Source organism: Diadema antillarum, unplaced genomic scaffold, assembly GCF_040938485.1.
Source record: "Diadema antillarum isolate AM-2024a unplaced genomic scaffold, OU_Dant_1.0 scf00000221, whole genome shotgun sequence".
NCBI lineage: Eukaryota > Metazoa > Echinodermata > Echinoidea > Diadematoida > Diadematidae > Diadema > Diadema antillarum.
This window is the reverse complement of record NW_027271110.1, coordinates 331,669-358,662: the sequence shown is the minus strand read 5'-3', so window position 1 is coordinate 358,662 and position 26,994 is coordinate 331,669. Positions and strand designations below refer to the sequence as shown.

At 39.6% G+C, this 26,994-nt stretch overlaps 1 protein-coding gene across 1 annotated transcript in view; it reads right to left on the bottom strand.

The window, feature by feature from the left end:
• Positions 1-13,427, bottom strand: part of LOC139724561 (transcription initiation factor TFIID subunit 2-like) — a 35,919-nt gene extending 22,492 nt beyond the window's left edge. The window contains exons 1-14 of the mRNA XM_071635694.1: positions 13,369-13,427; positions 12,649-12,703; positions 10,710-10,782; positions 9,666-9,756; positions 8,056-8,174; positions 6,935-7,038; positions 5,441-5,679; positions 4,560-4,662; positions 3,986-4,104; positions 3,028-3,241; positions 2,336-2,662; positions 1,728-1,820; positions 1,126-1,302; positions 625-734 (exon numbers count right to left, since the gene is read on the bottom strand). Of these exons, the coding sequence (XP_071491795.1) occupies positions 625-734; positions 1,126-1,302; positions 1,728-1,820; positions 2,336-2,662; positions 3,028-3,241; positions 3,986-4,104; positions 4,560-4,662; positions 5,441-5,679; positions 6,935-7,038; positions 8,056-8,174; positions 9,666-9,756; positions 10,710-10,782; positions 12,649-12,703; positions 13,369-13,427 (1,883 nt within the window). The remainder of the gene's footprint in view (positions 1-624; positions 735-1,125; positions 1,303-1,727; positions 1,821-2,335; positions 2,663-3,027; positions 3,242-3,985; positions 4,105-4,559; positions 4,663-5,440; positions 5,680-6,934; positions 7,039-8,055; positions 8,175-9,665; positions 9,757-10,709; positions 10,783-12,648; positions 12,704-13,368) is intronic.
• Positions 13,428-26,994: the final 13,567 nt, after the last annotated feature.

Here is a 26,994-nt window from a genome sequence, read left to right as displayed (position 1 = left end):
TTCTCATAAATTTGTTTTTCAATAGCTACATGTACATATGAAGAGTTTGTTCGCAAAAACCGATAAGTCCATTTTTGAAGATTTTGAAGTACGGTCTCTGTCATAAAGTAGAAAATAATACCTTTTAAATGATATATTGGTCACTACATATAACTACATATAAAGGTACATTGTTGAAATTATGGTCAAAAGAAGCAAAAATTTGCTTATTATTCTCCTTATTTTTCTTGACCTTTATTCGCAAATATCTCCATTTGGCAAATATGGACTTATCGGTTTTTGCGAACAAACTCTTCATATAGTGTAGATACACACTGTCAGATAGATACATATTCATATAAACATTTTCTCCAAAGAATGACAGACATGTGATATTTGTTTTTAATAGTGAGATACAAGGATAGATGAATCTATAAAGATAGATAGATAGATAGATAGATAGATAGATAGATAGATCAAAAGACTGACAGAAAGATAGATAGGTACTCGATAGACAGACACACAGAGAGACTGATAGATGGATAATCATTCAAATGGATAAACAGAAGGAAAGTTAGACATTTTCATACATTTATTCTCTTTTGAAAGAAGGCTATGATATATATATATTGTGCATTCAATCACCTTCTACTCTTGGAGTGACACGTTATTTCTCCTTTGGTCACATTATCCTCCACCTGTAGTGTGTGCTCAAAGGATCCGTCCAGCTCCTGAATCGTCACTTTTAGGGGACCCTGCAGTATAAAGAACAGTAGCGGGTCCCAAACAGTGAAAGCATTCAAAGTTTCTCCAAATTGTTCATATTCCATACAGAATCTGTGTAAGGCGAGTAAAATGTGAGTATTAACACATTGTCATTTGCTAAGCTGCATGTCCAATGCTCTACTCACTAATTCGTATTTTGACACAATTTTCTGTGGTTAATACTGACGGCTGATATTTCGCACTTTCGTCACTCCCAAACTGACACTATGAAATCACAGCATTATTTTACACATTTTTTATGCAAATGTTTACATTTTAGAGCAAATACCAACAGTTTTTGCCGGCATATAAGAAAGTTCTATGTTTTCCCTTTTCAGTGCTTGAGAGGTAGGAAGGGACAAAAGTTGCGTTCATACTCACCACATACTTCATGATCCCAGGCCGGCCCGGGTCCTGCCTCAGCTCCAGCTCCACGATGTTCCTCTTGCGGTTGAAGTGGAAGTTGCCGTGGAACTGGGCCATCCCACCCTGGCACACCCAGCGGTCGATGAACAGCCTCAGGTCCTTCCCCGATACCGTCGATATCGACTTCAGGAACTGGGTTGGTGAAGAGACCGAGTGGTAGAGAACGTGAAGTGATAATTACCCATCATGCATCAGCAATGCAGAACAGGGGGGCATTTCATGAAGCATTTTGGTCGGATATTTTTCTGACAAACTGTTACAAGCTATCGAAATCCTTGCATCTGATTGGCTGGGAGCCCAATTTGTCCGACAACTTGTCCGACAAAATGCTTCATGAAATGCTCCCCAGGCACACTGCTTGCTGTGCTGTCTCTATGAACACACACTGATCGATTTAGAAACATTGTACACTCAACGGTTTAACAGACAAGTACCCAGTTATTTCACAAGCCCCACAGTAAGACTCACTTGCCCCAGATACATGTAAGTGCATTTGTAACATCATACATGACAGGAGTGAGATGACAATTCTGTCACAGAGTTAGAAGAGAACTCACCCCAGTGGTAGACACCAGCATGTTGCTCCAGGCATTACTCATGAACTTCTGATGGGAAGCTTGCGTGGCCAACGAAAGCAGCTTGTTGAACACCTTTAAGAGATAATACAGTTATGGGTTACACAGATCTCAGCAAATGTGATGATGATTTTTTTTTTTCATTTCCATTTCATTACAGTAAGTGCTATTTCTCCACTTGTATAAACGAAATCAGCATCACAAGGTCAAAAATTTTCACAAGTCATGCAAATATGAACAAAAGTGCTAATAATAATTACTTGAATAATATGTCATGCAGATATCAACACACTTCATCTTAGAAGAGGCAAAAATTTGACATACTTTCAAACATTTACAGAAGAATCACTATTGATAATTATGTGAATGATATGTTATGCAGATACCAAGAATACCATTTTATCTTAGAATGGGCAAAAAATTGACACACTTTCATACATTTACAGAAGAATCAAAATAAAAGAAAGCATGAAAAGAAATGTCTAGTGGTATATGACAGATTCAATCCTTAGTCTTAATAGTTAGATTTTTGGTGACAAAGTTGTCAAGAGACCTTTATGATGAGTTTGGATGAGAGTGTACAACTGTACCTTTAAGAGGAGTTCCTGCCCCACCCTGATCTCAATCAGCCTCATGATGAGATGCGACTTGAGCATGATCATCTTCCAGTGTCTCCAGGAGACAGTGTGGGGGTTGGCACATGGGAAGTGCAGGTTTGCCCCCCACGAGCGGGGCTTGCTGGTGGACTGGGCCGTGGTGGAGGTACTGGGCGTGGCCGTCTTATCCCCCCCAGAGGAGGTGGTGGTGCCCCCGGGAGTCCTAGTGTGGTCGGTGGAGGTGGAGTGTTCCTCCATCGGGGTTGGGTGGAGCACGATGCCACCCGTCTCCTGCTCGTATTTGCAGAGTTTGGTCAGTTCCTATGGCAACAAAGATACAGACAGCTGGTCTACATTTTCCCATGAAACAACATCAACTTTTTTAAGTTCATCACATAAAAGAGTCAGATGAAAATACCATGAAAAGGAGATACATGTCAGCAATATAGAGATACCGTGTGATAAGATTCTCATAATTGCTGATAAACATCAACTCCCAAAAACACAATTTCCCAATCTGTAGGATATCTTACGGGCAATGCTTGATATCATTGTGCATGAATATATCTATGCAAATTCAAAATGGCTGCAGAATTCTGCACAGAAAGCTCTCTCTAATGATTTCCCTTGAGCGGCCTTTCTATACAGAGCTGACAGTGTCCTTTGTACCTGCAGTCTGTTTTTACCTCATATATCTGTGCTCTGTACTCGTTCGTGCCAAACATCTTCTTTAAGCAGAGACCAGTAAGGTAGCGGGAGATTCCCTTCATCAGCCAGGTGTCGTCCCAGTACTCCGGGCAGATGTAGCAGCCAAAGAACTGGGCAGCCAGGGCCTCGGAGAGCAGACGCCGCGTCTCAAACGTCTGGTCGATGATCTGCGCTGAGTGCAACAGATTTGTGCTGCAGGGGGACAAAGAGATAGATCGATGCAGATTTCTTGCACTTTGTAATTTTCTAATGTGCAGTATCACACAAATGTTGCTCTATTCCTTATTTACGTTCTTGCTCCTTGTAATCTTAGTTTTGAAATTAAGTTGGATGAAGAGTTTTGATTTTGAAAAAAATAGATTACCTGATGATGAATTTTTTTTTTTTTTTAGACAAATGTGAGACACAAAAAACCCCTAATAATGTCAAATTGAATGACTACTTCATACTGTATGACACTTCTTTAAGCTGAAAAAGCAATATTAATCTAGAACTTATGTCAAAGATTTTTTTCCCCTTTGGGGTGGGGTGGGGGGGGGGGGTGGGGTAGGGAGAGACAGGGAAGAAAGAGAAGAGGTAGGTATCCTTGGCCATGACTCTTACAGAATACAAATTTATCTCATGTCTGCCACACCTGTTTCTTTGCACCTGTACACTGACATGATCACTAATATCAAGATTGTTTGCTGCAAACTTGATTTTACCATTGCTATTTCCCTCTTTCTTAACAATTATCATGGATATGACAAAATCTGTCACAAAATCATGTCTTATCTTTTTAGCTTTAGTAATCACTGGGAGTGACTTTGGCATATACATGTACCATCTACCCACTCATTATTAACAACATCAGTTTGTAATAATTGATAATTTTCACTGTGACTGCATATTCCTTCCAGCATTTTTAACCAAGAAGAATGGCAACCTCCTTTATACCTAAACACAGCCATGGAGGCATAGATGGTGCTGTCATCGTAGGCCTCGTCAACAAACACCTGCTTGTAGCAAGTGTACGGGAAGCATGTTCCAAGCGTCTCTTCATAGAACTCTACCACCTGGAAGAAAAAGAAGGTAACGAAATATTTACCCTCTAAACACAACTGTGCTCAAATAATATTCCTTCCTTTCAGATGGAAAAAAAACTCTTATAATCAAGATAATTGTGATCTCTAGTTTGAAGAATTGTGATGTAATTGAAATATTTCATGGGTTTGAAAGCAAATTATTGTGATCACAGTTCTAGAATTTGATTATAGCAAATTGAATTGCATAAATGGAGCCATTGCAGCTCAATAAGGAGGTGACATGTTTTCAAACATTATATCCCTGGTTTGAGTTATGGCTTGGCTTCTGCCACCGCACCCCTGGGAAACGAATATCATCATTGCCTTGCTCTTCCGAGTACCATTGGTCCCATCCCTGCTTGCTTTATAGAAGCATTTGATGCTTCCTAAGCAATCACGTCAAACAATATCACTTCAAGTCAAATCAGTGTGACGGTTGTGGTTACCTCATGGAAGAAGGCAGTGGTGTGTTCCAGGAGAGGCTTGAGTTTGGGCAGACAGAAGTAGGTGAACTCATGCATGGTGGGATCAACCACTATCTCAAAGGGACTGAAAGAGAAAAATGGTAGAAAGGAGAAATTAACTATTGAGAAACCACTGTACAGCCAAGAAACGACAAAAAAACAAATAAAAGTAATTGCTTCAGTTCGTGATAATTCCAAATTTTTATTACACAGTTGTTAAACTCTCTGTTACCTACGTAAGCTTTGTCCTAACAAAAACATGACAGGTCACCTACTCCTGGATGGAAAAGTTCACCAACGCATTCAAATTCATTGATATTTTTCCACTCAGGATCTGGTAAAATACTATTCCATCCAACTGTACATACTCATTACATTTCAATTTTAACCCCTTCAGGACGAGTCCAAAGTATACTCGGGCAGATATCTATGGGAAATGCGAGTTGTATCAAAATCAGTTCATCCCCAACGGGTTAAGGTAATGTAACTACATTTTCATGTTTGGAAAAGTTCTCGCTATGTTGGGCAAATTGTGAGTAATATATAGCTTACCGGTAGTATACTAGGCCAACCATTGCTATATACAATGTACATCTTGTAAGTATGCCTAATACCTAAATAATGTCAAGTTACGTTATCTTTTTATTTGATAGAACCATGGTGACTGAATAATCAATCCCACTTCTTTCTAGCAAGGTGTTCCAATTTCTTTATTCAAATCCACATCATTTCTCCCTTCTTCAATTTTACAGGAAAAAAAATAGAGAGTGATACAATGTAATGTGTGGATTCCCAGTTATGACACCTTAATCTCAAGGCTTCTCATACTTGCATAACAAATTAGATTTTGAGTGAGAACCTACCCAACAGCCAGGGCAATATTGGAGGCCGAGGTGGGAATGTTCAGGATGTAGTGATACGTCTTCTTGGACATGTCCGGCGTGTAGACTGTCTCAATGAGCTCGCCGCTGGACACGGCAACCATTTGGGCATCCACGGTGAACTCCAGTTTCCAGGTGCACGGCTCAGAGAAGGAGTCGATGCAAGGGAACCAAAGGCGGGAGGAGTTCTCGTGGCTGTAGGTGAACATGTGCGCAGCTGTCTGTAACCAAAAGAAAAAAAAAAAAGGTTTCACCATTCTGTTATAATCGCTGTTATTGTCTTCACAGTTCATTTGAATACAAGACTATAAAAATCGACTTTGATTGCACACATTGCAGTGGAACACCATCACAACATCAAACATAGCAAGATACCAAACTTTAACGAGGTAATTTTGCAGGTCCCAATCATTTCATACATGTATCCTATTGTTTTCATCCCCGATATAAGATCCCTGATATGAGGAAATTTCAGTGGTCCTTAGCCAGTTTTTATAGTGAGGTCCCCCCCTCCTCCCCCCGTAATAGCATTTTTGGATAATTTCATTTGCAGTAGGTCTTCACTGCCATGGCACCTGTTCATTACTTTTCATGGCTTTGATAATTCATTCCAACCATTTATACTTTGGACCATCACATTTTCTTTTCTTTTATTCGTCTTGGAAAATTAATGGTGATTCATTTCATTCATCTGTACTCATTTGCATTTTTAATTTCTATCCACTTGATACTTACTGCTTTTGTCAGTTTCAGAACCTTAAAAGCATGCATTGCCACCCCCCCCCCCCAATACTGCATTAAAAAAAAAATGTCCATTGATAGGATAAAGTACAAGAGTGATACAACCTAAATTCACTGTTCATTTAACTACTTTAGTTGGACAGGAGTACTGGAATATTACCATAGCATAGTGCAGGTTCCCGTTGCATAAAAGTTACTATTATGGTAACTTTGCCATCCGATGGTAACTACCATGGCAACAATACTAAACAGCCAATCAAAAGCAAGAATTCTATGGTAGTTACCATTGGATGGCAAAGTTACCATAATAGTAACTTTTATGCAACGGGCCCCTGTAATAGCTTTCTCATTGTCCTTCCCCTTCCCCTACACACAAACACCACCTATTACAGATACCGTTTATCAAATCTTGTAACTGTCAATCTATAAACTGATTTCTACATGGCAAATCATGATACTATGATGAAATGTTTGATGTGAACAGATGTAAGGGATTACATCCAGTACCATTCCTTATTTACGTTCAGACAGTGATCCTTAATCATGAGGATGAGCTAACCTCAAGGATATATAATCTCCATGGGGCGCCAAGTGCCGAACAGTCGATTTTGTTATGAAATCAGTCATTTCATGATGAAAGAGACTGTGCGACACTTGATGCCCCATACAGCTTATACTCAAAGTTAGCTTTATCCTTGAGGTTAGGGATCGCCATCACTCATTCGCACAGCATACCTCAGGCATGTTGGCAAATTCTTCCGGGTCAGATACCACAAAGTGGATTCCTCCTGCTGGCTTCTCCAGGGAAAACTCAATGCTCAGTCGCATCGTCTTTTGTTCTAAAAAAAAAAAGAAGAAAGAAACAAAATGCCACCTTGTTCAAGAATTTTTCTCATTAGATACAGCAGAGTACAGCATACTAAGTTATCAATGGTTGATCAACCCTTCTGCTGCTTCCTCTTCTAGTTATAATACAGTTTATTTACACAATATTTGCAAGTACATGAATAGTAGGCAGGAGGGACAAAGACTAAGCACTGTTATCAACCCTTAGTCGATTATGAAAGGTTCCCACAGATGGCACAGCAACAATTTCTGGGACATTACAGGCTAACACAAAACCCGTTCTGTGCTCTGTTTGCAGTTTGGTATGCATGCTGGAATGCTTTCTTCCCCAACATTAGGCACAAACGTTCAGAAACTAACGGTTAATGAATACAGATTACCTAATCCCCCTAATTCCTACTGTAACGTCTGAATGGCCTTCATGTTATATTGAGACACATTGCTACACCTGAGTGGGCTCCCTAACTTTACACATACACTTCGTAGATCAAGTTTGGAGGGATTACTGAATGTGGATGAACAAGGTTGACAAGTTTACATGCCTGGGCACTTAAAGATTTTAACAAAAAAGTGATGACAATGAAGACCATACAAAGTTGATGACAATGATGACAGCAAATCTGTGTTTACACATTACATGACATCAAATCATCAAGCTGTGTCATCAATCATATGCCTTTATTGTTCTACATATTCCTGCTTTAATCATCCATCCATTTCATTGTTCACCAAGTCAGCCAATAAAGACATTGCAGGCTTAAAACAAAACCTTGCTTGCTTTTAACAGTGACTGGACATTTGAGTAGACTAAGTTAAAGTGTTCCAGGGCCTGATTCACAAAATGTAGTGCAAAAATTGCGATTAGCATTCAGCTGCAGTCACCACAATCTTCACCTAGGCAACAGCCAATCATCTGGAAGCCTTCTAGCTCTATTTACGGTAACTGCAGTGGTTGCATTAAACATGCTGTCATTGCAAAGAGTTGTCATGAAATGACCCTTTGGTCTCACCGTTCACAAGGTGCATGGCTGCCTTCGGTATCTTGATGACGAGTTCCCCGCATCCCTGGTCGGCATCGACAGATGCCACCGACTCCTGGTGACGGTTGGAGAAGAACACAAGATTTCGTCTGCGGGAGGAAGAGCAGCATTGGAAAATGTCATTACCAGTTGATGGTGAGGGTGGTCTTTTGCAGGTACAGTAATGTCATTTGCTGGCACCATTTGTCCAACACTCAGCAGAGATGGATTAGTTGTTGATGTAGAATGACTAACATAACAAGCACGACATCAATTTTATATTCTTTTTCTTTCAAAACTTGTCCTAGAAAGAATACTCTCCCAATTTATAATGCACAACCACATAGGGTCCATTACCAACTATCCATAATAAAAGTAGATCATATCCTCTCATGAATAAAAGAACCAACTTCAAAGCAACACATGTTTGCTATTTGTTCCTTTATTGTGTTGCCTGCTTTTTATTTTGCTTGTGTTGAAAAACATCTGCAAAAAAACCCCCTATAATTAGAATGTGCAAGGTTTGTCTAAGTACTCGTATACGCCATATATTTCGAGAGTCTAAATTTTCGCAAATCGGGAATTCCCGATGATTTCACAAGTGGTTAAATTCACGATCGTGGAGTCCTGTACTGAACGGGGAAGTGTACATACGTACGTCACATTCACATCGGGATCAGAGTCAATATTTTCGCATGCCTTTAATTTTGCAAATAGCACCTGACTCGCAAAATTCGTGAAAATAAAAACCTCGCGAAATATTTGGCATATGGGTAATTCCATGAAGTTGGGGCAGTGTCCATGTAGCATCGTGATATTTGAAAAATACATTTCAGCATAACTCAATATTAATTATGCTATACATTTATTGTTTGTAGGCTTTACATTTGCATTGAGGCCACACATTTTCTTGGAAACTTTGTGCCATTCAGACTCAATTTTGATGAAGTTACTAAACAATATGTAACGGTGTCCTGTAGCATCGTGACGTGTCCATGTAGCATCGTGATATTTTAAAATTTGGTCTTAAGAGACAAATTATGGCAATTAGCTTGACCAAAATTTGATGCAATATGCATATTTACTAGATTAGTCAGATAGCTAAATATCTCAAATTTCCTGTACACAGTTTTAATTTTAAAAGAAAATTACAAAATGTATCACGATGCTACACGGTGTCCTTTTTTGTTACATTTGGTGGACACCGCGTAGCATAGTGACATTTTTTGTAATTTTCTTGTAAAAGTAAGAGTGTGGAAAGGAGAGTAAAGATATTTAGCTATCTGACTAATTGAGTAATTATGCATATTATATCAAATTTTGGTCAAGCTAATTGCATTAATTTGTCTTTTTTGACCAGATTTTAACTATCACGATGCTACATGGACACGTCACGATGCTACAGGACACCGTTACATTTTTTTAAAATAACTTCGTCAAAATTGAGTCCGAATGGCACAAAATTTCCAGGAAAATGTATGGTCTCAATACAAATGTAAAGCCTATAAACAATATATGTATAGCATAATTAGTATTGAGTTATGCTAAAATGTAACACTTTGTGCCCCAACTTCATGGAATTACCCATATACAATACTTACTGCTTCATTTCATGCTGACAGATAGCGAGGGTGGGGTCGCTGTAGACGAACTGGGCATCCCATTGGTCATTGATCAGGATTCGATAGACTCGTGGATGGTCAGTGCACAGTCAAGGAGTCAAATATAAACCTCTAGGGACAAACTCTGTCATCCTTTCCATTTGAGCCCTTTTAATTTTTCTTTCATTATCAATGATGCATTTCAGGCTCAGAATAGAATGTTTGTCAAGTAAAAGGGAAAAAAAAAAGAAATCTGACACTTAAAGCAACATGATGGATGCTAGGTCCCAACACAAACAATTGCAGCTCATGTTTGGCTACAGATTCACAAGTCAATGATACATGTGGTAAACCAGGGCTTTGTATTGCATCGAGCTGTACTAATTAGAAAGGCAACATCATTAATACACTAATAATACATTTGTAGTGAACACACATTACCTGGAATTCCTTACACAATACTGCCAATATCTTTTTGTCGCAACATCACCAAATACAGACACACTGCGTTCAAGTACAACTCAACAAGTGCCACATTTACTTCTGAATTCAACCACAATACTTGCTCTGATGTTGTTTATACATAATAAATAATGAATAACCAGATTTTTTTCATTCAGAAGTAATAGCAACTTCATAGCTTGCTCCCATATGTCAAAGAAGGAAAATAAAACATTAGGGCCTATAATGAGTTGTATACTGTACATTAATTTTTGTACTATGCAGTGTGACAACAGCTAAAAAAAATAAGATAAAAAAGAAGTGTGTATAGCCCATTCTAAAACACATCTAGTAGAGGAGGACAATAGGGCCTACTGGGCACTCTGTTATTACAAAGTCAGTGGGTTCAACAGTTTTCTTTCGTTATATCGAAATTTCATTACAGCCGAACAAAGGAAGAACAAAAATATAGATTACAATTTCGGGACTTAAATTTTCACTTCATTGTTACAGAGTTTCACTTTGTTTCACTTTGTTGTAACAAAATTTAGTTATACCCATGTTCGTTATATTATGGGAGTGCACAGTATCTGAAAAGGATATTGCACTGTTTGCAGTTCAGCTTGATCCTGTTGACATTGGACCTGAGAGGCAGCAGATGCAGCTCGGTGTATCCCTGCCAAAAGATACGCAGAAAATGCAGAGTAATAATGAATCAAACTAGTTTCCTCTCTTCAAAGATGAATGGGTAAGGGGTAGTAAAAGTTTTGTTTGGTCAGAAGGTTTGAGCATAGTTTTATACAGATACACAGTGTATCAATTTTGACAATTCTTTTGTCAACAATTAGATACCCTGGTACAAATTGTAGTCTTCTACTGACACTTGGCACACTTTTGATAGCATGAACATGGTAGCAAATATCGGAAAGATTTCCGTATGTCCCCCCTCCCCCCCCCCCCCCCAACTCATTTTGCCATTCCACTCTACATTACCCTACCCTAGTTAGCTTTGTATTGGCAGGTGGGGGGAGGGGGCGACATAAGAAAGTCTTGCCAAAATATCTACAGAAATTTCTCATTTACATACATGGTTTTCTGTAATGAGTATAACATCTGAAGACAGAATTAAAACAAATGATTTGCAGAGAAATTGCTCATATCCTCTCCCAAATGAATTATATTGAATCCCAAATAAATCTCACCATATGAATCTCACCTTCTCCCAAGTAAGTTTAGTAACAACACAATCAACCAATCACATGAAGGTTAAAGGGACTGTACAGTACTGGTTGAGGTGGGGATTCATGTTTTTAACATTCCTAAATGAGATAATGAGAAACCTCGTATGAAATATGAAAGAGCATGTCATCTTAAGAAGGATGCAACGTTTATTTGATGAAAATTGGTTTTCAAATGATGAGATATCCAAAAAAGTGATAATAATAAAAGGCGACAGGCCACGCCTTTTATTAGGATCTTTGTTTCACCTCGTATTTGGATATCTCAGCCATTTCAAAACTGATTTTCATCAACTAAACTTTTGATACCCCTTAGAATTGCATGCTCTTTGACATCTCATAGAGTGGTTTCTGAATACAGTGCACTCCCGTTACAACGAACACGGTTATAACGAAATTTCGTTATAACGAAGTAAATCTTCTGGTCCTAAAATTATCACCATTAAAGTCTATGGTGCAAAATTCGCTTATAACGAACACGGTTATAGCGAAATTTCCGTTATAACAAAGTCTTTTCCGAGCGCCACAGACAAAGAAAAACAAAAGAAATGTGCTCCGTTATAACAAAATGCGAATTGCTTTTGAAAATACGTAGCGGAACAAGCATTTATAGCGTCTCTGCATGGGTGAACGCTTCACACCACTGTGTGTTCGCTCCTTGCGTCACGCACAGTTTCTGAGGGGAACTTGCGGTTATTATTGTAATACAGTTACCCCATCACATTTCACACAGCTTTCCAGTGTAATATGAGTATTCAGCAAACAGAATATGATATATATACGTGGTTTCCTTGTTTTTGTTATATATTGTATTTGTTCGGTTATAACGAAATTTCGTTATAACGAAAGGAAACTGCCGGTCCCGAGCATTTCATTATAACGGGAGTGCACTGTATCTCGCAAAACGTTCAAAGCTAAATCCTCACCTCGACCAGAACTGTACACACCCTTTAATGTCACATTGTCCTTCATTGCTTACTTTTAGTGTTTACACACTGCAGGTAGCAAGAAGTACTGAGATTGTATATCCTTTCACTTTGCATTTCCCTTAAAAATCTTCATGCAGAAGAAAGCAAAACTTGTAAATCCTAATGAATGTGATGCTCAAAATACCCACAAACAATCGGCAATTTGCCGCAATGCCCCTCCCACTGAGCGGAAGGCCCATTTCAAAATCTAATTGACCATGGCCACAATATCTCGTAACTCCCTTGTGCTCCTTTGAGTGGATTTGTGCCCTCTTTAAAAAAAGTAGCCTTGACCCAAATTTGATGAAATTTGAGGCTTGTGAATGCAGTACTTACCACCATAGACTTCTTTGAGAAGTTGATTGCAGTGATGCATAGTATCTGGTGACTCGTGATATAGAAACCAAAAAATGGGAGAGAAAAAACGAATTAATACTCAGATTAAGCAAAAATTTTGCTTCCTGCATGGCAATAAGATTGCATTAAAAGAAATCCTCAATGCAATGTATATTATATCAATAGAAACAAGTCATCCTACATTCAACATTACATGCTCAAGGTTTAAGATATTTGTGACTTATCTCCTTCATCCTGGCTATCTCAAAATAAAAGGGGGGGGGGGTAGGAAGTGTGAAACCATGTCAAACTAAGTAGTGGTCTACATATAGTCTAGATCTACACGGAGATAGAGGTCTAACTCCCAATTAAATAGACTCAGGCAACTCAGTTCCAGAATTCCAAGGGCAAGGCCAAGGGCAAGGCATTACTAGTTTAGAAATCTAAATTTATATAATTGTGTTTAATCAAATGAGCAATACAAACGGACTAGAACAAGATTTTACACCACCACAGCGCCGTGTGTAGAGGCTACGTGTAACGTTTGAGTCTTAGAGGTCTAACGTTAGAACTACAATATTTACAACCAACTTGAGTGCCACAACAATCCACCACGAATTTCTACGTATGGGACTACACACTCATTCAGATCGTGCCACAACTCAATCTACAACACAAAACGGGATAATTTAGATCTCGGGGTGCGCATTTGATACTTATAATCTGAATGGCCTCGGAGTCTCAAAGGATTTATCCGGTTTCTTTGCACTTTTGCTCATGACTGCATCATGTAGACTTATTTTCAGTAGGACGACTGGCTGGAGTACACCCGCTGATCTACGATGGAGATGGACGACGCACGCATTGACGCATCGCATTGAGGCACCACGCAAGATCGACCAGCGGTCGGTAGCTACAGAGTAGTTGCGCTAGCAGCGGTGTTGCTGGTTATAAAGTGGTTGATCACACAAATAAGAGACGAAACTGTGAGTTCGAACAGGGAGCTCACCTCCCTGGTTCGAATGAGTGAACGCGAGTCCCACCATTAACCGATGGCGAGGGCACACATTTTTTTTTTCTTTTTAAAACCGCGCATGAACTTTTATCAATAATCTTAGGCCTATTTCTTGAAAATCCCTTGACAGATTTTTACTTGACTTGGCAGGTAGCATTCTTTTCTTATCTTTTCCAGCAACTTTGTGAATGATGTGTGACACTTTTTGGGAGCAGCTGGGCGCCTTTGAATGTTTTTACAGATAAATGGCGCCATACAAATGTTGTTTCATCATCATCATCATCATCATCATGCATCATCATCATCATCATCATCATCATCATCATCATCATCATCATCATCATCATCATCATCATCATCATTCCTAGGGTGATGGGATCTCAAAGGGATAAAGGTGATAGAGGTAATAAATGTGATAAAAGTACCCTGCATCGGGCGGGGGAGGGGGAGAGATGACAAAACTGTCACATTTCCAGCTCCTTCTTGAAAACCATATAATACCTGTAATATATTTTCACCAAACGTGTATTTGATTTGTTTGCTTTTTTTTTGTTGTTTTGGGGTGTTTTTTTTTTGTCTGAATGTGCATGCCACCTCGAAAGCCTCGAAAGCCTCGAAATCACAAAACTATGGATTTTATTCTAATCTCCTTCTTTAGAAACAAACGAAAACGAAAAGCAAAGTCAGAGCTGTGAAAACATTAATGACTGTTTTTTACCATTTTAAGTTTACTTATGGCGGATCCAGGGGTGCATGCAAGGGGCAGGGGGCGGGACAAAACCGGAAAGTTCACAATTTCAAGTTCCTTCTTGAGAGCCCTTATCAAATATCACAGACTTTCACCAAACGTTGCAGGATATCCCTGCATTGGGTAATAGAATCTCCTTTTTCAGTTTGAAGGGGCACCAAGTCGCGGGGGGGGGGGGGGAGGGCTGCACCGAAGTGATAGAAAGATTTTTCATCATAGTCATAGGGAACAGCGGCCATGATGAATGATGATGCCGTTAAATCTCATATCCTCTCTCCTGCATAAATCTTCACTGTTTTTTTTTTCTTATTTGATGTGAAAATACCGGTTCTGTAATGTATATTCAGATCTTATGCATGCTCACTATTCACAAAAGTTGCCCCCAACAACCACAAAGTTTGCCGAAGGCCTGCCCTACCTAACAACAACTTTGTGACCATTATAAGTTCATTTTGTCATTGTGGCTGGACCCATCTCGTCACTTTAGTCTTGTTTGCCAAAGCTTGCCTCAAACGGCAACCGGCGCCAAAATTGCTTTCGTAATCATAGAATTCGATTTTTCACAGGATTCATTTGACACTCGAGCCCCATGTCAAACACAAGCTGTTTTGGTTGCGTAACATTATGAAATCGAACGAATCTCTGGTTTGTTAGCTCTAAAGAATTAGACATGGAATTTTGTCTCGACATACTCGAAGGCAAAGAACAGGAAGGTGTTAGAGAACGTGAAGAAACAAGAATCTCCCCGTGGTATGACATGACTATGTGTATGATGCTTCGTACCGCGGTGAAGTAAATGTGCTCTATCGAAGGTAGTGACAAATTGCTTTGGACATTTTAAAAGACGGCAGTATTTATTTGTGGTTAAGTATGCATCATTCCTCAATCAAAACAAATCGAGCTAGCAGCACTTCGCTGTTCCTTTCGATAGTTTTTGGCAGCAATTATTTTGGTGCGTATAGAACAGGACACGCGAACAAAAATCAGTCACCTAACAATGTACTTCTTTAACTGTAAAATGCTATTAAACCTGTTAAACACGCAAAAACGTGCATTATCCAATTACTTCAACCGAAAGATTTCACATTCAACTACTAAGTCTTAACCCATTCCGTACTGAATTCTGAAATTCATATAGACTTATTAAATACACAGGCCACCAGGTTCCCGTATGGAACGGGTTAACCTGGCGAAAAAAATTCTTCACAAGTCTATGTGCGCAAGATGGTTTAAGTACTAGTAATGTTAACTTTTTATGCTAATAAGCCTACTGATGTTCTTTTACAGTTTTATTCAGTCCTTTTGGTATTGATAACAAGAAGATTTGAAGAAAAACTGAAATTATTTTTTAAATAACATGTTATCAAAAAGTTCCATACATGCAGGATGCCAACATTTCCTCTGGAATACAGCATAAAATGGTTAAATCAAGATCCTCTTCTTTGGTCTCGGTATCCAAACTCCATGTGGAAATGCGGCTTGGAGCATGGAACACCAAAGCCAGAGCAAATGCTATGATAGAATACGCATTCAGTCGTCATGCTATATCTAGGAGCCTACGCATAGGTTATATGCAAACGGGTAGGTGATTTCACTCCTTCTCTATAACGCCTCCCTGCAGAGAGTTGATGTTTTGCAGGGAGGTGTTACAGAGATGGAGTGGCAACTCTTCGTAATTCATGCAAACACATGTTTGGGTTCAAGGAATTACAATGGGATGTCTAGCACTCCACTACGGTTTTAAGTCATGCTCGGCACCGCTCTAGTTGCAAGACGAAGTTCGGAGACGAAGAACGCATTTCACCTTTCGTTGAATTACAAGCTTTATTTCACCGTAAAATTTTAAATGAAATACTCGAATTGATTTAGAATAGTTTAGGAAAGAATTCAATATTACAAAGATGTATTTCTAGTTTCTTCGTAATGCGCAAATCGAAATGAAATGAAAATTAGGCCCTCCTAAAAACCTAATATTTTTCTATAATGCGCACATTTCCGCATGTTAGTTTTCTATCTTTTAATCTGGGATATTTTGATCTTTCAAATAAAGTACTCCGCTAAAGCGTGTTCAATTGTCAGTTTTACACTGCATTTTGATTCGCTGCTCCAATTCAAGGTACACAAATTCATTGTTGCCATCACATTGAAAGAGAGAGCGAATTGCAGTAGGGGCAAGTATTTCTAGATGTGAGAGCGCTAGTCCCGATTATTGATGCTCTCTTTTGTCAAAGCACATGGGTAACACCTGTAGTTGAACGCATAACTTCTCGGCGGTGCCGCGCATGACTTCAAAGGAAAGCAGTAGTTGTCTCTCCTTCTCTGTAACACCTCCCTGATATTTTGATCCTTCGCAGTGTTCGCCGTAGCTTGCCTGACATAGCAACAGGCGGTCAGAGTCTGCATGAATTTGAATAAAATTCAGCTTTGATAGAATTCACTTGACTAGACAATATTAACCGCACCCAGTCGGCTGGTGTAATTAGTCCATGGGCCAGGCCAGATATTGGTACCATCTGAGGTGGCAATACCTTTTTGGTGTCATTTTGTTTGTCGGGCATAGATATGCTTATCAAGCTATGATAGCATTTCCAAATGAGTAGCTTAGTCATAGTAAATGAATTTTAAACCAATTTGGTCTCGTTGTTATATCCCTGTACTTCTGAATCGAGACCAACCGCTATACAAAGAAGAACACTGTCTTCTGTATGTTCACAGGTATTCTGTTGTAAACGCGGTGCGCTTAGTCTTTATTCAAGGCAGCAAAGGGAATATCCAAGGGTTATGATGTCCACAGCGCTTAGTCTAATATTCAAGACTGCGAAGGGAATATCCAAAGCTTATAAATACAGTGTATATCCCTTTATCTAAAAACAACAACAACAAAAAAGCAATTTCTAGTGAATTCTAGCGTATTTTTCAATTAGTTATCATTTTCCGCTGAAAACGCTACGGTGAAAACGCTAATAAACCACGCCAATGTCGCTTTATTTCCATCCAACAATGAAAGATTATGCAAAAACAATGTACCGGTACACTACAATACATTATAATTAATAATGTTGTCAATGAACAGAGTGATTTTTGTTTAAAACTGATGTATTTGTTGAGAGGGTGGTATAAAAACGGTATAGATAATCCCTTTTATTAGGAACTTTAGATATGATTAACGGTACATTGTTCCAGATAAAGACTAAGCGCACCGCGTGGCAGCTGTGGACATCATAACCCTTTGGATATTCCCTTCGCTGCCTTGAATAAAGACTAAGCGCACCGCGTTTACAACAGAACACCTGTGGACATGCAGAAGGCAGTGCTCGTATTTGTATAGCGGTTAGTTTCGATTCGGAAGTATAGGGATATAAAAACGAGACCAAATTGGTTAAAAATTCATTTATTATGACTAAGCTACTCATTTGGAAATGCTATCATAGCTTGATAAGCATATCTATGTCCGACAAACAAAATGACACCAAAAAGGTTTTGCCACCTCGGATGGTACCAACAACCCATTTTTCGGCTCTTGGCCCATGGACTAAATAGGCAGGTGTTAAAAGGGAGTGGTATCTATCTATTCGCAATTTGGACAAATTTATGAGTAGGCTCGATATCATGACAATTGAATGCGTAGCATTTTCCTCTGGCCTTGGTGTTATGCTCCAAACTGCACATGGCTGATTATGGAGACCAAAGAAGAGGTTCTTCATTTTAACAATTTAAAGCTGCATTTCAGAGAGAATGTTGAAATCATTATGGAACTTATATTACGGAGAAAAAAAAATCCTTCCATTTTTTTTCTTTCAAATCTTCTTACCAATACTCAGAACAAAAGGAATAATTATTAGAATTTGATAAGAAATAACATTCAAAACCATCAAGTGCACTTTACATATCTTATGCATAATTTTGTCTGCCAATTTTAGTCCTTGAATGTTAAATCTTTCTGACTAAGTAATGCCATTTGATGTTCTGCTTGTTTAGTATCGTTTTACAACTAAAGAAGTAGGCCTTCATTTTCTTTTACCGCTTTTTATTCTCATGTCCTGTTCTCCGCACTATATAATTGCTGCCGAAAAAGGCATGATAGCGAACTGCTGCTCGCTGAGTTTTCTGTGATTGATGAATGATGCATATATAAACCATGGATCTACTGCTCATGATTATGTCCATGTGCAGTAGTTCCATGGTCTTAGCAATTCATTAAAACCTGCACCTGTGACAGAGCGTTCTCCGCGGCACGCGCGGAGCATGGGTGTAAAACAAGGAGAGATTCTTGTGTCTTCTCCTTCTGTAACACCTCCAAGATGGATGGCGTGATAGGCGATTTTGAAAACTGTCCTGATTTCGATAGCGCCAATGAAACACGGGGTTTTGTCAGTATCGCACCCAGGGGACATCTTGTCCATTTTGTATCGTTCGTAGTGGATTGCCTCACGTAGCATCGGGAGGCAGGGGTTTGCATGTATTTGAATACGATTCGGAATGTTTTGTAAGAAATCATTTATTTGACTAGAAATGTTAACCGCACCCAGAGTGGATTATTGGGCGACTTTTGAAGACTGCTTCCTTAATTAGAATTAATAAAGACATGTAGGTAATTTACTTCGATTATAGTTCCACTATCGATTTTGGCATTACCTGACGGGCGATGTAAAGCTAAAATCTTGAAGCATAAAAACTGAATGCAAGAAAGCTCTCCAATAAATGTATTCAGACCGTTCTCTTGGTTTCAATGATTTCTCTGCACGAGAAACCAAAATAACGTGTTTTGCGATGCAGGTAAATACAGTACATTAAAGTCTTAAAGTGATGTTATAGACATTTTCCACCTGTTTGCCTTGAGACGTTTAGATGAATCGACAGAAGAACATGACGCACCTACAATGGCGACGGCTTTATCTTTAGTAGCATCAAGTCTTTTGTAGCAAAACAAATGTTTTTATACTGGACTTCTTGTAGGTATCTTGTACATTAAGTTGATTGCAATAAAGAAGAAACTAAAATATTCTTACGAAATGAAAATAAAGTTTATTTTTAGAACTTCAGTTTAGTCTTGTGATTTCAGAGTATACAAAACGAATGAAATTGACACCCATTTTATTTTGTATGGAGTATAATGAAATGAAATTATGGTCAAGTGCAGAGTGTGCAAACCCCGGGGTGTGGTGTCACAGTGGAGACCTGTTTGCCCTGTGACACCACACCCCAGGGGTCTGCACACTCTGCGCTGTGACACCAATTTCATTTCCTATACAGAGTATACAAAATAAAATGAGTGTCTAAGTGCAGAGAAGTCTGGACGACTATGTGTGTGTGTGTGTGTGTGTGTGTGTGTGTGTGTGTGTGTGTGTGTGTGTGTGTGTGTGTGTGTGTGTGTGTGTGACGGTGTGGTGAGTGTTCTATATCATACAAAATAGTGAAGAAAAGTTACTTTGTATATTGCAATAGTATAAAAAATATAAGATTACACATATGCACTACATGCTATTCAAAAAGAACACGTCAAATATCGAGTATACACAGTAAAAAACTATTTTTTTTGGACATTCTTTGGGGTGTGGTGTGACGCGAGTGTGCCAGACCCAGGGGGTGTGGTGTGACGCGAGTGTGCCAGACCCAGGGGGTGTAGTGTGATGTGTGCCAGACCCAGGGGGTGTGGTGTGACGCGACTCTTTTTTCGGGAGGGGGGGGGGGGTGGGTTGGTGCCAGTGCCAGGGGGTGTGGTATGACGCGAGTGTGCCAGACCCAGGGGGTGTGGCATGACGCGACTCTTTTTTCGGGGAGGTGGGGGTAGGTTGATGCCAGTGCCACAGGGTGTGGCGTGACGCGACTCTTTTTTTCGGGAGGGGTGGGGGGGGGGGGGGGTTAGGTTGGTGCCAGTGCCACGGGGTGTGGTGCGACGCGACTCTTTTTTCGGGGGGGGGGGGTAGGTTGGTGCCAGTGCCAGGGGGTGTGGCGTGACACGACACTTTTTTCGGGGAGGTGGGGGTAGGTTGAGTGCCACAGGGTGTGGCGTGACGCGACTCTTTTTTTTTTCGGGGGGGGGAGGGTGGGTAGGTTGGTGCCAGTGCCACGGGGTGTGGTGTGACGCGACTCTTTTTTCGGGGGGGGGGGGGGTAGGTTGATGCCAGTGCCACGGGGTGTGGCATGACGCGACTCTTTTTTCGGGGAGGTGGGGGTAGGTTGGTGCCAGTTCCAGGGGGTGTGGTGTGACGCGACTCTTTTTTCGGGGGGAGGGGGTAGGTTGGTGCCAGTGGCAGGGGGTGTGGCGTGACGCGACTCTTTTTTCGGGGGGGGGGGGGGTAGGTTGGTGCCAGTGCCAGGGGGTGTGGCGTGACGCGACTCTTTTTTCGGGGAGGGGGGGGGGGTAGGTTGGTGCCAGTTCCAGGGGGTGTGGTGTGCCAAGACTCTGTTTTTTTTTCGGGGGGGGGGGGGGAACTTGGTGCCAGACCCAGGGGGGTGTAGGGTAACAACTCTTTTTTTTGGGGGGGGGGGGAGGTGTTGGAAAGCCTTTGTGTGTGGTGAGATAACACCCTAATTTTATGGTGGTGGAAGGGGAATTCTAGAGGTTGTGGTATGACATCTGTTTTTTTTTTTTTTATGAGGGGGGCGGGAGGGTGGAGGGGTGGGGCGGTGCCAAAGAAAGGGGAGTAGCGTGACATCTAGAGGGAGGGTGGTGGGGGAAGCCAGTGGTTATTGTGACACCACCTAGTAATTCTGTGCTCTTTCTTTTTTTTTGGGGGGGGGGGGATGCCAAGCCCAAGTAATGTTGTGTGACAGTGTAGTGTGACCTCTGCGCATAATCATTTCTTGGGGGTGGCAACCAAGCTGGTGTGGTGTGACTTTTTTTTATTTTGTTGGTTTTTTATTTGTTTTTTAATATTTGTTTTTCTTTTTTAGGAGGAGGGAGGGGATGTGGTGTGACATCGTGTTTTTCTTTTTATTTGTGGGGTGGTGTGAGGTTGGGAAGGGTTCCATGTGACATGTACTTTCTCTCCTGAACAATTTATCAATCCATCCAACGTAAACTTGTTAAAGGAAAGTAAACAACACATTTGTGACAAACCTGTACTTTATCTATTTCTTTTTTTTGGGGGGGGGGGGTGCCAATCATGGGAAACTGTCATCTTACATTGTCAGACATACTCTGTGGAGACATATTGGGAGAACCATGCATTATGGTGCACATAAGTCGCAATAGCGACATTTTTAGATATGTCATGCATTTTGATGCATTGTTTGGCTTAATGTTAAAGGAAACCAAAATCCTAATAAAAATGTGGATTGACTGAAACCAGCGATATTAGAAAGTTTGAGGAAAATCGGACGATCGGCCTATTCAAGATCTATGAACTTTCACAGGCGTCTTCGCTGGATAAAAAGACTACAGTTCATGAGGTCATGTATGGACAACATCATAGTGCAAACATTAGAACAATCAACATAGTTGTTATCTTTTCTTCAGCATAATACAAAAAACAAACAAACACTTGACTTACCTCTTGTGTACTTGTGTACTTTTGTGAAAAATGAATTCTTGTGGAATGTTCCTCATATTTTCTTTCTATTGTTGTCTACAGATGACGTCATGATTTCCAGTAATCTTTTTTTAGCCGGCGATGTTGGCACCGGACTTTTGAAATTCACAGCTATTGAATAGAGAATAAGAGAAATACATATATGAACGAGTGTGTATGTGCGTATTTGTGCGTGTGTGTTCGCGTTTGTATGAAAACTGTTGCTTCTGAAATAGTCATTCCAAGTATAGGCTTGCATGAAATTTATGATACGCCCTGAACCCATATTGTGCACCGGGTTGATATGGACAATGTGTCCGCTTGTAAATTGTGCGCGAGTGCATCCATGTGAATTATGCCATGGGCGGGTACACGCTTGTGTGCGTGTCCGTCCGCTTGTCTTTATGTTTTTGAAGGAAATTTTCAGAATCTGAGAGAGAGAGAGAGAGAGAGAGAGAGAGAGGGTGAGGGAGAAGCAGGGGAATGACATTAAGAAAGAGCTCATGAATACCATCCTGCTGTATTCAAACTCAGAGCCTTTATTTGCCACTAGTACGGAGAGAGGATACCATTCGTGTTTCGTCTAGAAGTGGTGTTGGAGGTTTCCAGCTCCCACCATTGTTCCGCTGCCTTCAAGCTTGTTCGCCGTATATATCTTGGTATCGCAAGGTAAGTAAACTCTGCACGCAGGGAGCATCCATGCAGTCACGCCTAATGCACAGATTCTAATTCCTACGGGTATCTTTTTCTTTCAGTTTTTGTACCAACTTTTGATTTTTTTGTGTGCAAAATTTGATAATAATGACGAGTTTACAAAGTACATGTAATAGTAATAACTACTCAGCCCCACGAGTGCTCAAAGGAAAAGAGAAATTCCTCAGCGTGCTTCTTAAGAGATATTCTTTGTAATATTTATCTAACAATGCCGACAGCGATAAGGTATTTTTGTTGGTTCTTCACAATGTCAAGGTAGCCAAATTATTGTGTTATCCAATGTTGGTGGACATAATTTGACTGCAGATGTATAGGCATGTTGTACGCATCCCATAAAAAGCGTGTAACATCACAGTTTTGTGTTATCGACTTGTGCCTTTTCAGTTCTTTTACGAATCTTCACCTATACCTGAGAATTATTCAGTGATATAATAATTTCTCAAGGTATTCTCATCTATTCTGAGGACACGGATATGGTAATAATGGGAAGTAACCAACGGAAGTTGGGTAAATATTCCAGAATTTTTTAGATTCAAAATCATTTACATTACCGCAGTAAATATATAGAGTGATAAAACACCGGTCAACATCTAAACTGAATGTTTACTCGTCAAGATTTCCGTATACATTATATTTTAAAGGGCATGTCGTAAATCTTAGATACTTCTTGAGGCATCGCGGGTTTTTGTTTTTGTTTGTTTGTTTGTTTGTTTTTTGCTAGCCGTACAACTAATCTCAACTGAAGATAACACACAAAAAATATGTATTGTAAGTGCAGCTAAAGAACAGACCGTAAATTTCTTTCAGTATTTTCAATAAGTCACCTGGTAATGTATGCCCTATGCTCTTGAATATATCATTAGTGATTATTTAAATAATGATAACTGTACAGTGTTAGGTGACAGCATTAAGTAAATAGGTGAATTTGGGGTCATAAACTGGTGTAAGACAGGGACCACGGAAGGGGGGGGGGAGGGGAGAGATCGGGACTGCACGTTCCCCCCCCCCCCCCCCCCGCACTCTTGGCTTTTTGAAAAAAAAAAAAAAAAACACACACACACTCGCAAAAACGTATGACCCCATGGTACCAGAGGGTTCCACCTAGAGATTCGGGGGGGGGGGGGGGGGGGGTCTTGACGCAACCACGAGCACTTTAATAACTGTCAATACTGCTATCACAGCAACTGCTAATTTATGTCCAACATCTGCTCTAGAGTCTCCTGTGATTGTATTTGAGAAGACTCTTCTATACCCCCGGGTATGAATGATCTTTTTTCCCCTTAGTTTGGACTTAAAGAAGAAATCCACCTCAAAATTATATAAACTTCAAAAGAAAGATAAAGGGTATCTCCTACAGAATGATACCAAAAAAAAATCGGATAAGAAATATTATAGCCCTAAGGGAGATATGACATTTTGAAACTTGACCAGTCCTTATGAATATTCAAATGAGCGAGTTGATGATGTCATACCCTCACAATATTTTATGAATTTTTTCAAATTCGCAAAATTTGTTATTCTTAGCTAATGCATGTAAAAACATGTTTCCATTAAAACCTAAAGATATATCAGAGTTAACATTTATTCTTTTTTTATTTTGGGTGGTTTTTAGACAAGTTTTATATCTATACAGCTGAAATATGAGATTTTTGCCATTCCTGTATATGAAATGAATACGAAATTGTGAGAGCATGATATCGTCAACTTGCTGATTTGAATATTCATAAGGACAAGTCAAGAAATATTTTCCGAAAAATGTGAAATCTCAAAATGTCATATCTTCCTTATTTCTTATCCGATTTTGTCATATTTGTATCGTACTGTAGGGAATATTTTTCCTCTTCTTTTTTTTGAAGTTTATGTATTTTTGGGGTGGATTTCCTCTTAAAGATGTAACCGTCCTCTTCATTCTGTTCTTCACATTAGACTTCTGTTTTTAAGTAGGTTCCATCGCATTTCGCTACAGGATTTTTCCTTTGATCGAAAATCAGACACACCGACCGCCATGTTCCATGTCAGTGATTTTGCATTGTTTAAGGGGGACGTTATGTATCATCACATTTTGTTATATTTCATGAATCTTTCATTGAGAAGTAAAAAGAAAATGAATTGATATTGAATTACAATTGAAACTGTACCCCCCCCCCCCCCCCTCCTTGGCCGGAGCGCAAATACACTAAAAAAAAATAAGCATTCCGCAACCCCTTTTTAAGAAATGGATGTGTGCACATTTCAAAGATATCTTGACAAAGGTCATGCTGATCCAAGGCGCATGATGATATGAAAGCTCGAACAAAACAACCTTCAGTCGACATTGCATATTTCTATACGGCATGAGTCTTGGTCACTTTATGACTTCACAAAGAGGTCATTGAGACTTGACAAGGCGCCATGAGAAGATGTGAAGTCTGTTGTTGGATGAAACATGATTGACGGTCCGGCAAATGCAAACACCCTGTTAATAATGCTCTGCAATTAGCGTAAATTGCCCCATGATTAGTTCAATAGAGCCTGTCTAAATGTCGTGCAACGCGATAGAAATCGACACTTTACATCTCATTACGGTGTAGGCCTACTGCATGCGCCCAGTCCAGTGGATTTGCCGCGGCATGTAATCTGCCAAGGCACCTAAAGCAGGGAGGTTTAAAGAAGACTTCCAGATGACTTTCAGGCATTAGCATTTGAACGTGACTATATTTGTTATACTAGGTATACAGAGCTTCAGAATTCATAGTGATTGCGATGAGGAATAAGAATATTTTCAAAAGTCATTAACAAATCACAGTGAACTAGGATGATGGCAAGGCAGCTTTAAAAAATGCATGATTTGATGCTCAAGGGAGCAGAACAAAAGAAGAAATTATGCATGAATTCTATACAGGGGATTATGTACTTGTTCAATATGTGGTATGGCAGGTAATAGAATTACATATCACTTGAATATGTGAGCCTCCTATGCCATCATCCTTGTTCAGTGTATTTTTTTTTTTGTTCAGATTATTGGTTTATCTGCTCAAGGACAACAATAAATTCCACAAATCTATACATTTCACTCGATTTAAAAGATGTGAAATTATGAAAACATTTGCAATTTCCCTTCAATACGTTTGTTATTTTTGGCTATTTCACAATGTCAAGGAATAATTAGTACTTTGACAGGTTTGAAATGTAAAGAAAATTGAAGTTGAAATCTTCATTACATCAGTGGTGATTTTGTCTTTCACATTTCCCTTTATTTCGGTTGGTGACTGTAGGACCTTCATTATGCCAGCATGCAATGAGTGCATTTGAGTTTATTTGAACTTAATGACATATCACATCACTCATTGGTCAGGTGAAGCACGTAAAGCAAATGAACAATTATGAACCCCATGAAAGCACAGATTTATTATGTAAACAGATCTGCAATGATCTGGAGATTTTTGTGTCGATCGATGAAATTGACTGAGGGCGATAATGGTATATTTAGCTAGATGTTTTCAACGGGCATGGTGATAATTATAAACACAATTAACCCAAGACACTAGGTGTTTTGAAGACCATCTTCACGTTAAAAATCAACCTGTAAAATATGTCATTTGAGTTAAATCTAAGTTGAATAAAAAAACGGTGGAAATATATCATCTTGATATTATGCGAAATTCCGGGACGATCGCAATTTACGTGCAAAAAAAAAAATATCGCGCGTGAACGTGACGAAAAATGAACTCAGTTTAATAATTTCTTTTTTTAATCGGTTACCGACGAACTGAATAATAAACCAAGGTAAATCCTATATGAATGAGTAATCATAAGCATTACCGGTTCACGCAGAGTCCTGTCATCTGATTTGAAACAAAAGAGAGAGGGACACAGACGGGTAGACAATAGACATCATGGTGCAAGGATGTAACCATGGAAACGGTCTATATGACACATCAAGTATACAGAGGATCAGTACGGTATAGCTGTAGGCACTGCGCTTCAGAATGTGTTCATTTGCATTGATCTATTGCTTCGACTGATATTTGCATTGTCTAAGTCAAGAGACATCCACAACAATGGAATTCATGTCTACCGACTAGGGGAAAGAATGATTGAGAACAAACAATGAATTCACTAGATTAATATTGGTGATAATCACAAAAGCACACAAACCCACTATTTTATTTAACAATACCACCAATGTTAATCATAAGACAATGATGTATATCTCGCATATCACTTTAACCTCTATGCGCTCAGGAATAAACACATGTCAAAGAAGCGGGTATAACTATTCACATTGAATTCTCTACCTAAACAATGAAATTTAAACAGTAATGTTTTCACAGACTGTTTCCCCATTCATCCAACGAACCTGCATTCTCCATTAT